The 11476-nt window shown below is 40.7% G+C and overlaps 1 protein-coding gene across 1 annotated transcript; it reads right to left on the reverse strand.

Annotated features, from left to right (window-relative positions):
* Positions 1 to 550: 550 nt before the first annotated feature.
* On the reverse strand, positions 551 to 9169 carry atg4da (autophagy related 4D, cysteine peptidase a). The gene is made up of 11 exons (XM_083990454.1): positions 8792 to 9169; positions 6924 to 7182; positions 6700 to 6783; positions 5999 to 6172; positions 5351 to 5702; positions 5165 to 5229; positions 4853 to 5004; positions 4657 to 4735; positions 3276 to 3352; positions 2941 to 3060; positions 551 to 2224 (listed from the first exon to the last, which is right to left on the reverse strand). The coding sequence occupies exons 2-11, from the start codon at positions 7138 to 7140 to the stop codon at positions 2045 to 2047; spliced, it is 1500 nt and encodes a 499-aa protein (XP_083846580.1). The 5' UTR covers positions 7141 to 7182; positions 8792 to 9169; the 3' UTR covers positions 551 to 2044.
* Between the last annotated feature and the right edge of the window lie 2307 nt (positions 9170 to 11476).

Genomic DNA, 11476 nt, shown 5'->3' on the forward strand with positions numbered 1-11476 from the left:
GTCTGAACTTCGGGACTTAATATGAACTATTTAACAATAAAAATGCCCAAATTGTTCACTTTAGATTTTTTTTTAAAGCTTATGTGGATTCATTATGTACAAGTAATGAACAATTATGAACAATATGAACAAAAGAACATATGCAACAAATGAAAAAAATAAAATAAATAAAATAAAAGAAGCAGTTCAATATGACCCCCCCTTTTATGCCTGTTTTCTATTTACTGACCGTGAAATCTGTTCTGTACATAATACCACTGAGTAAATAAATATGCTACCTAAAGATCTGCACTGTCGCCAAAACATCCTACTTATTTCACCCCGTAACAATGCATGCCATAAAGTCTTTTAAAGCTGAATACGTTTTCTGTAGTCACAAGGCTGCTTTGTTTGTGTATACATAAATATTTTCCTGTGAATTCTGACAAAATATGACTCCAGCGGCAACTCTGAACTGCGATGAGTTTCCAGTAACAAAGTTCAGCTCTTCCAAAATGCAAATCTCTGAAAGCGCAATGTGATTCCAGTGTTTGAAGTTTATTCAGGACAACAAACCAAATGACAGTAGTGCAACTTGCAGTAGTAGCCTTCACGTAAAAAAAAAGAAAAGAGGGACAAACAAAACACAAATGACATTGCAACAGCTTATACAAGCTTGAAGATCCAGGCAAAAGCTCCATTCAGCTTGGGCAGGCCAAGTAAAACCCAGAACATGTGCTTGGGTACAGAGAGCCGATCACTGTTTTGTTTTGCAAACGTATCCATATAATGTTCTAGTCAGGCTTCATGAGATAAGCCACAATTTGTGATTTAACAAAGCTTCCATATCCACCTGAGGAGACCATTTCTCTTTAATTTCTGGAAGCTGATGCAACTCTTCAAGCAAAAAGAAACAGCAGATTTCTGGCAGTTTCAAAATGTTAATGATGAATAATGGAGAGCCAAATCTGGAAGTGTATGGGATCAAACCCTAGTGTCATCTGTGAGATATTAAGCCAGTCTGCAACAAAAAAACAAAAATCTAAATTTTGTGGAAAGGTGAATGTCCAGTGATGATGTGATGAGGAACAGTTGTATTTTTTTGCTGGAGAGGCAAGGACGATCAACTGTGTTTTGGAAGTAATATTTGTCTCGGAGAAGAACTCATGAGCAAAACAAAAACACTCAACTCATGAATGAGAAACACCCCTGATTATACAAATCAACAAACTGCTTTTCACTCTGCCTTGGAAAGCAAAGCATCTAGAAATGAAGCAAACATGTACATGGAGGCCGCAGGATGGTGGGAGAGAAATCTGGGATACTACACGAAATGCAATGCACCATGACTCAAGAGCTGCAACAGGAAACACAGAGTGAGGGCTGAAGATGCTCCTGGAAGAATCTGAAACCTCTGTGAGTTGCAATGTGACTCCTAATTACATCAGTGCACCGATTAAAGACAAAACTAATAAACTACACTAACCAGCACTCACTCGCACACAAACACACATTCAGGAACCTGATAAATAAGGGAAATAAAAAGATGTACAGCAGCTGGTATATAATACAAGTCAAGGACGTCAGGCAGCTGCTCACCTGACCAGTGAGCTCATGATGTAGACCACACATCACCTCCAGTGAATCCCAAAGAAAACGCAGTAGTGGAGTTGTAACTGAGTTGAGGAATTTAAAGTGCTTGGTTTCACCCAAACACATCCAAGTCTGAGGCTTTTTTGTGTGTATGACAATGGGAATCATGAATACTTCAAGTAAATGAAACATTTCTCACCATGATCCATTTTATACTCGTGCTTTTGCCCAGTGAAGTCAGGCTCCAGTCGGGACCTAACCCTTAATGCCCTAATAGCTTATAATACTCATCCACACAGAGGTGATGGCAGGAACCACACAGTTTATTTTTCTGGGTCACCAGTGCGGGTGATAAAGCACAAACGCATCATGTCCACCTTGCAGCTACAACAGATGATTTCTTCCTTTTGAAAGGACACAAACGTTCTCCTTTCTGCCCCCTACTGGTGAGAGCGGGGAGAGCATCGGAGCTTTAGAGGAAGACAAACTCATCACTGTTTCTCCTGTTGTTACTCCTGCCCAGTTTGCCCGGGGGCAGGATGTGGGCTGCTGGTCCACTGTGATTGCTGCTGTGACCCTCGAGTCCATAGTCCTGACCCTGGCCCTCTACGAAGGTAAAGATGGGGTACTTCTCCTTGGAGGAGGATAGAGCCTGAGTGGAAAACAAAGCTCAGTTAAAACAGGCCGTCTAAAAAGGACACAGAATGCATCACATGTAGGGCGATAAAAGAAGAAAACACAGATTTTTTCACTATCAATTATTCTAGTGACCATTTTCTCCATTGTTTGCTTATAAAATGTATGTAGACCTGCAACCAAAAAAAATGTTTTCATTACAGACTGATCTGCTGTCTACTTTACCAAATAATCAGATGTTTGTGTTGTGTATACTGAAAAATGCCCTTTATACATTTCCAGATCCAAAAGCGACATTTTCAAATTGCTTTTATTCAACTAACAGATCGAATACCAAAGCCAGACCATGTAATATGATGAAGAAAAGCAGCAGATTCTCATAATGCAGAGGCTGGACTCAGACAAAATTTGGCATATTTGCTAGGAACATGAATGAATCTTGAATCTTTTTTCAAAAAAGTTGGAATTGTGTCCATCACACTGCAAAGAAAGCACAAGGTGATGTTTGACCAACTGAACAAAAAAGAAAAAGCAGCGACTCAGGAAGTTGCAACCACTGAAAACTTGACATTTTGGAATCATCATGTATGAATATAAATATAGCTTTTGCACTTCATTAGAAACAATGACTTTTACAAACAGATACATCCTAGGAATGGAAATGTTGCTAATCTATTGATGTTAAATGGCTGGTAGACTGGTTCACAGACTTAGAGGGCTGTAGAAACTCACCACACTGACAGCAGAACACAGAGACTCAAAGTCCTTTTTGTTCTTGGCGTAAAAGCCGATGGTACAGCTGGGATCCATGCGGTTGAAGGGCATCTTTTTAGGAGAGGTACAGTGAAAGGACTAGAGAGTGGTAGGGGGAGACAGAGACAACATTGCTCAATAAAAGTTAATGATTGGACATGGTGTATCATGTGTGATGGACTGCAGAGTCAAAACATTATTGTACACTATATCATGTTGTCTGACGCCCTTATGACCTGGAAACTGAGATAAAAAAGTCCCGACAGACAGGAACGAGACAAAAATGTGACATGCATGCAGACAGTGCAACCAACCTCCAGTGAGAAGTTGACTTGTGTTACATCCACCACAGGTTGGCAGTAGTGAGGGTCAAGATACAGCAGCTGCTCGTCTGACAGACAGAAAGGAGAAGTTGTGAAGAGGAAAAAAAAAAAACACAATATCAAAGTATAAACACCTGCTGAGCAACAGGTGGCCAGACACGGGAGAATTGTTACACATTATTAGAAACAACCCACCTACTGTATTCACATGCACTAAACAGTCCTGACCTTATTTAGAGAATAGGGTTTGGTTTCTGAGAACTATTTTCACTTCTTCTATTGCGCGTCTTGGTAATGCTTCAGAGAAACATTGCTCCAGTGAAGTGGAAATCAGTCATTAGTCAAGCTTCCAATATAATCAATCTCCCCATAGTTAGTGTTCATACAATATCTGAAATGAGTTAAAAATGTGTCTTATTTATATTCTTAGAGGCCTGTGTACACTCTGCAGTGAGAAAACCTTTGAAGGAGATGGTGATGGATGTTTGGCGAGGTCATTTCTGTAGTAAATTGAAAATAATTGTTCTAAAAGCAGTTGTACCATTATACAAAAAAATACAGGATGAGGAGCAGACAACACTTCCATAGGTCCCAACAGTTATTGGTCACCAGGACAGTTTTATTGTGCTTTACACCTTATGAGCGTCTGTCTAAAATTGTTTGAATGTTTCTCAGAGTGGAAAATCTAACCAGCTGATCCGGTATCACCATCAGGCGACAGCATCACAGATTCAAAGATGATTTCCCTGAGAGAGATGTATCACTAGAAAAAGCGCCTAAATGTCAAGAAGATAAAGGTGAATCATGCATAAAGACAATGTGGGTGTACTCTAATGTGAAACAGAGTTTGTGTGACACATTTCTGTTTCCTGAAAATGACTGAGAGAAGTCTATGCCACCTGTTCACACACAATGAAAATGAATGTGGTGGAGCCTTCATATAAACAAAGCTAGTCATTTGTGATGGTTGAAGTTTAGTTGCTCCACTTGAGCTTCACTCAGCCCATGTTTTCTTATATTGCCCTAAGCAGAGCAGCGTTTCTCTCCTCATGTTTACATAGCCTAAGTTTTCAGTTTGAGGAAAATTTTCACGTGGGTCAAGCAGGAAAGACAGGATTAAAGATATACAGTAATAAGAGTACAACACATTCAGTGCAAGTATACCTCTGTGTCTTACCAATACTATAAGAAACGTTACTTGTTACTGTTAGGAATATACAGTACAGCTAAGAAATGTGCTGGATGCTCTATAGTCCTGGTGTTTGCATTGTGAATTCAGAGAACACCAGATCCTGCCTCTGAATACAGATATTGTCATTTACTCCCTTCCTTCCTTCCTTCTTTTCACTCTTTCACAAAACATGTTTCTCACCTTGGAAGCCAATGAAGTAGAGTGAGTGCTTCGGTTTTCCTCCGATGATCCCAATACAACACTCTAGCTTTAGGATGTTCTGGGAACGGAAAATGTAATCTTTCCTTTAGAAATTATTATGGAAACATTACTCTTGGACCAGAACACAGAGAAGTCAGTGGATGGGGGGGGTGAGAGACAGAATATGCAGACAAACCTTGACACATTCAATGTAAGATGGGTTGAGGGCCTCCCCTCCCAGTCGAACAGGCACCAGTATGATGACAGACTTCCAAGCTTGGCTGGACGGATCAGGAGGCGTCTGGCTTAGTGATGGATCACACAGACGCATCACGTCCTCCTTGTACACTGGGAAGCACAGACATATAGGTAGAAAAAACATGAATGCAAGGCTTATTTTGGTGTACATGTTGGAGTACATCAAGAAACATACTAATACCTCTGAGCTCTCACAAGTATGTGTTCTTTTAATTCAACAAATATAATAAATAATGTCTGTTAAGTTCACCTGTACAATCTTGGGCCACATACACAGCCAGGTTGTGGACAACAGAGGTTTTGGCTACTGCTTTCCTGAAAAAAGAAAGTTAATAAATTCAATCAATGCCTAATTGTGTCAACGATGTCACCAGTAAAAGACAACAGTTAAGATTTGCTTTTAGAAACAGTGCCTCTTCAAGCGTAGAGCTCTCACCGTAGGATGTGTGCCACTACAGAGGGGCCGTACCAGTCGCCAGCCTTCTTCCCTGAACTTTTGCCAATTTCCACCAGTTGGTGAACTCCAAAAGGCGCCGGAGGGTGATCTCCAAACCACGTCACCAACTTGTGGTGGATGGGCTCTGCTTGTCTGTCCCTTGCACACTCAGGTCTCTTCTTCTGGCTGCATTTGGGCACCTGGTCTGTTGGCACGGACTTTTCAGGGGTATTCGATCCTCGCGGAGAGCCGAAGGAAGGGATGGGGACACCACCGGCCCGAGCTGGGGAACGTGGTCTGAACACCTCAAAGTCCACATCTGTTAGCTGCTGAGCATCTGGCCAAGCCCAATCTATGGAGGAGATTGATAGTTGTACACAGCAGGTTGAATATGTGGGGGTGTATTTTCTTCAGTCTTTAGCTGTAAACAGTCAGGGCGTAGACATCTTTTGAATCGTGCAAAATTGGCATGAAAATGTTAATGTTATAAATAAAGAGAACAGAAGTGAAAAGCAGCATTGAAACAAACACTGTCACAAGATCAACCAGCCTGTTCGAATGTGCCAATTAGCTTTTCATCCAAGAACATATACCAATATATTTCTATGTGTGGGTGTGGAAATGCATGCCAGAGATAGAGACACAAACCTCTTGGCATCAAATGCACCAGGAGTCCCTGTGCCAGTAGCATCTGACCACTGCGCAGCATGCATCCCCAGCCGCAGTCTGTGGTCCAGGTGGAGCCCTCCAGCTGAGGGAACTCCCGCCTGTACGTGAGCCAGACCCTGGACACAAAAGCCAGACAAAACCGCTCCACCTCATCTGTTGGGGAGACGTGAAGGGATGGTGGAGGACAAAGAGAAAGAGGAGAACCTTTACACCACGTTTATTAAAGTAAGAAGCTGTTTGGAATAATTATCTGATATGGTTAAGATGAGTTTACATGACTGTATATTAAGGCGGTGCATATTCTCATTTGCCCAGGTCATAGTATTTCAAAGGAGGTTAAATCGAAAGCAACTGGACTTAGTTATTTGATATAACACAAATAACTAAGTCCAGTTGCTTTCGATTTAACCTCCTTTGAAATGAATGTATATTGAAATAAAAAACAAAGAAAGCTTTATTTCCCCTCCCTTTGCTCTGTGTTCTTTGATGTTACCCATCAGCCACTGTGGTAAACCAAAAGCACACATCACTACAAGCTCTGGTGTCTGTGCATCCTCCCATCCCTTTATAGAGACAACGTGCAGCATCTACTCTGTGATAAAGGAGTAAACTTATACTGACCTTTACTAACCTACAGTAACTTACAAGTTCTTTGAGACATGCTTGTGTTTAGAACTTACCCTCACTGTTGAGCAGATAGGAGTGTCCCAGGACAGTGACTGGTGACGTCTTGTTGAAGGAGGTTTTGGATTTAACAGTCCAACCTAGGGCCGGGGAAATGACAGATGGTCAGGAGGAGATTCCCAAAGCAAAATAGGATGAACAGTAAGTGAACAAATAGAAAGTACATGTTGAAAATCTAAATCAGAGGCACCCACACACTTGTCTTAGGCTAACAACAAACCATATTTGACGTTGTTCCACGCTGACATTAGTTTGGCTTTCAGTTTGTCCATCTCATCGGGCTCTCCGACTGCCTCTCTGCTGGGATCTGGAGTCTGAGGCGGCCGGACACCGAAGCTGCCCTGACGCTCCATGGGCTGCTGCCTCCTGTTCTCCACCAGCTCATCCTGCATCACTGCCCCTATGTACTGTGCTGCGCTGGGGGAAACCGAGTTCATGCCTCAGAGCTGGACTCTGGTGCTCCTCATAGCAACACAGAACTGTTGGAAGGAGCGAAAGGAGGAAGGGAGCAAAACATTAGGTAAATTATTGACTGTTTCCAGATGGTCACATTAGTGGCTCAAAACACTTATGAAGCACTATGTTAAACTCCTAAACTTATTACAATATATGTACTATTATCTCTTTGCACTTTTTAACCTAACATTGCCTAAAAATGGGTTTTCCCAACACTTTTCCATTCCCTCGGTCTACTAAGACATATTAGATCTAATAGAACGACTGAGCTAGAATATGTTTTTTATCTTTTCTGTATCAGGAGTCTGACGACAGGGTGTAGATTGTTTAGCTCTCTGGGGTCAATTTGACATTTATGATGTAGGCTATAGCTAATATGGATAAAAATGATTTGCATGCCTGGTCTGATGGCGTGTCCTGCAACCTCTTCATTAGTCGGTGTATATTAGGAGTAACTTTACGCAAGTTGTGCAATCTATTAATACTCTCCTAAAGAAAACAAATGTTGTAGTGGAAAGGTTGATTCATTGATCTACTAGAGTCTTATTTGTACTTTTCTTTTAGCATGTTCTTACTGTGAGGAGGGTGACTGAAAAGACTGGTGTTATATATTAACTTGAGGAGACACTAGTTACTTGGCTGTAAAGTTTCAGTACATGCTACACAATACCAATTAATCACTGAATAAACCCTGTCAAATGTCAAAGGCAATGAGATGGTTGAAAGAGCAGTTGAACTGACAGTATTTATCACAAAAACTGTTAATCGTGTTAAATATAAGCTGGTGTCAGCTCCTTGAAATCCTGTGAAAGTTATGTTCAAGTTATGTGAAGCAAAGAAGTATAATGTAACAATGTTACTTGTCAGTCAGTGGACAGGAAGTCAAGTTTTTATTGTCTTACAAATTTCAGGGTTTGAGCCTGAACTTTTGCACTAATCAAATAATAGTTTTCTTTCACTGTCCAGGAAAACACTGCAAGCATTACAATCATGAGTCTACATGCCATAAGCAAATCCTCACTTCCTCAAAAATATAAATAAATGCTGCATTGTCAGTGTAAACTCCAGGCACCAGTCTTGACCGGCAGATTTCACAGGAAAACACGTAAGGAAAGTACCAGTGACTTTTCCATCGCGCCTGCCCTGAAACTGATGAGTAGCAGCTTTAAATAGGGAACGGTAGTAGATGTAATCACAGATTACACTGATGGGAACATTTCTGTGTGGTGGAAGAAAAAAAAAAGCCATCATGTGATTTGCATTTGACAAGCAGCATACCAGGCTTTCTCTGCGACTGTGAAAGTCACCTGACCATGGTGGCTGTCATCATCCATCAGTCTGGAGCGAGCTGTTGAGCAGCTAATGCAATCACACCCTGTTCACCGTGTCTGTCACGACACTGACCACCTCTCCGACCAGTAGCCTCGCTGTCATTTCACTGCATCTGTCCGGTCACACACGGACTACTTTCTCTCTGTGTCTTGTTTAAATCATGTCATATCTTCCTCTAACTAACACACCACCACCCAGCCCCGGACAGTGAAGTGAGCGCACAGGTACCCGTAGTAGATCTCCTTTAAACAAAAGCCAATTCAGCTAATATTTAAAGTCCCTTAGCTGACAGCTACGTACCTTCTGTAAGAGCTGGTTAAGCTGGTCGGTACCTCGTAGAAGTTTAACTCATTTCGGCGTTTCCTCTTCTCTCCTCGCCCAGGAGTCACTACTATCTTCTCAGGTAAATCCAGTCCACTATTAGCTTAGCTCGGCTCCAGCCTCTCCGGGCGCTAACTTAGCCCCGGCGCCAGCTCGCTAAGTTAGCAGCAACAAGACGCGCCCGGCGGATATCTTCACGACTTTCCAACCGAATTCAGTTTACGATAATGTAATAAACGTCCCTCCGTTTACCAAACGAGCTCATTTAACCACACGACACTGACGTTCACACAGCACACTGCGGATTTGTTTCTCGCTGTGTGTAGCAGCCAGCCAGCCACCCAGCCACCGCTTCGGCGTCTCCCTTCAACAACAGAGGGCACTCGCTTCCTGTTGTCCTTTCCTGACGCGACGTCATTGGTTGGAGCAGCCGCTGTCAGAGCGCTGATTGGCTAATAGTCGAATAATGGCCACAAGCGGAGTGCTATTGGCTAATATTAACTCTCAAGGTTATGTAACCTGTAACCTAGGCAACAAATATTATAATAGTAATACATATCATATGCATTTGTATAGATAAATATACAATTTGTATTATTAGTCATTTATTGAGGTTTAAAATATCCCAAAACTGTAAATGCAATTCCCTAATAGCCTCCTTGTTGTAGCCTTCACATTTTCTTATAGCATGATGTAGGCTTATGGCCCAGGTTTAAAATCTTCATAAAAGTCCCCTCACTCACTTAGCCACAGGACATTTGACCTTCACTGTGCAGAATGGTGCATGTTCAGAGTTTGACACGACAGCTGTTTTTCATACTTTTGGTCATGTCCAATAAATGAATAGAATCAAAGTATTTCCATAGCCTACCCTTTCCAGAACAAATAAAGACAAATTCATCCCAGCAAATATTGCATTACAGAAATATATACTACTACCATGTTGTGGTCTATTCAACTTACTTTTTTCTTCAATCAAAAATCCCATAATATCTTCTTCTATCCTCCAACAGTGGCCATGGAGAAGCCTTGTGTGCAGCCATTTTAAATTAGTGGTTATGTCTGCTGTTAAATAGCTATCAAAAACATTTGCTTTGACATTTTCAGTGTTTTGAGATTGTGTCAGTAGGGTGGCCGTCAACTATATTTAAAAAATCAAAAAGATGCCATTTTTGGAACAAATCTCAAAATTTTATTCCACATACTGCACTTCAGGTGTCTGCATTTGAATCACATCTATCACAAACAAAAATGCCCCAATGGTACAAATAAATACATTTTCAGTGAACAGAGAAACGTGGAATGTTTTTATACTTGGACTTTTTGTGTTCATTTGTAGAATCCATATTTGTATACAATATATTTACTTTTCCTCAAAGTAACTTACAAACAATACCAGCAAATGATGATTTTTCTTTTTTAAATAAAGTGCATTTATACTACTCTCTCTGTCAATCACAAAAAAAAAGAAATCCTCAAACATGTAACACTAGTATTGACACCATTGATTGGGAAAAGACCTGAAAGTGGGCATAATAGCTGTATAAGATTACATTACAGATAGTTTTCTTAATCAGATGATCAGAGATGACCCCTTTTCATACACCAAGATATAAAATAACTCCTTCCTATCAGTAGAATATATAAGACAGTATATTTAAAAATGTTAATCCCTATATTCCATAAGATATAATTAACAGTCACGTGAAGAGCACGATAATGGAAAATTAATAGATTCATGTTTCAAGTGTTCATCTGATAATTACTGCAAATATTCTGTCATTAGAAACATAAATGCATATTCAGTAACCCTATGGCTAATAACATCCATTCTGCAGTAAATCAGTGGCCCTGGTTTCATTACAGAAACTCTCACTCCCTGTGCATCATTAATAAATGGTTTATGGAAACATGTTCAACAGTGGACATTGTGAACCACTGAAGGGCAGTAGAGTGCCATACTGAATAAAACCGACTGACTAATGCGTGTACTGCATGGGACTGGGGTTGTGTAATATCATTGATAAACCATGAAACTACGGAAGATGGACTGCAAAGAGAATCCTTCAAAATAAAAAAAGAATTCAAATGGTTCAAATGAGATTATATTGCATCAAAAATCCATTGTGCAACATTGTTCAGATTAATGACCAGTTATATGATACCGTCAAAACTTGAAAAATCAGCTTCCCACACTGTAGCTCTCTAAATATGTAGCTTTTAGCCACTTACGGCTCAATGTTTTGGTTTTAGCACACAGATCAAACCAACAGATCAAACCAAGATGTCGTTGCCAGCTCATGTAAAACAATAAGCGACCGCTCCCAGCACAACTGTACACCGAATACCCGGTCCAAAACAGCCCCGAGTCAAAACTGGAGAACAAACATGAGCTTGGACTAGAAATTACATTGAAACTTTTGAATGTTGAACTGTCCTGTTGTGAAGTTTCCACGTGCTGTTGCTGGCTGAACCTGTTTACACTTACAGAGCTTGTAATTTAACTACATTTAATCAAATGAGAGAAAATGAATCTTAAAATGCACTGAAGCTGTGTAGTGACAGCGGTCCTCCCACACGACTGTAGATGAATTGCTTAAGATTATGTACATTGGATAGTTACTGAGATATGAACAGTAAGGATATGAATGAGACCAGTGGGAA

The sequence above is a fragment of the Trachurus trachurus genome (genome assembly GCF_905171665.1).
Source record: "Trachurus trachurus genome assembly, chromosome: 1".
NCBI classification, from domain to species: Eukaryota; Metazoa; Chordata; class Actinopteri; order Carangiformes; family Carangidae; genus Trachurus; species Trachurus trachurus.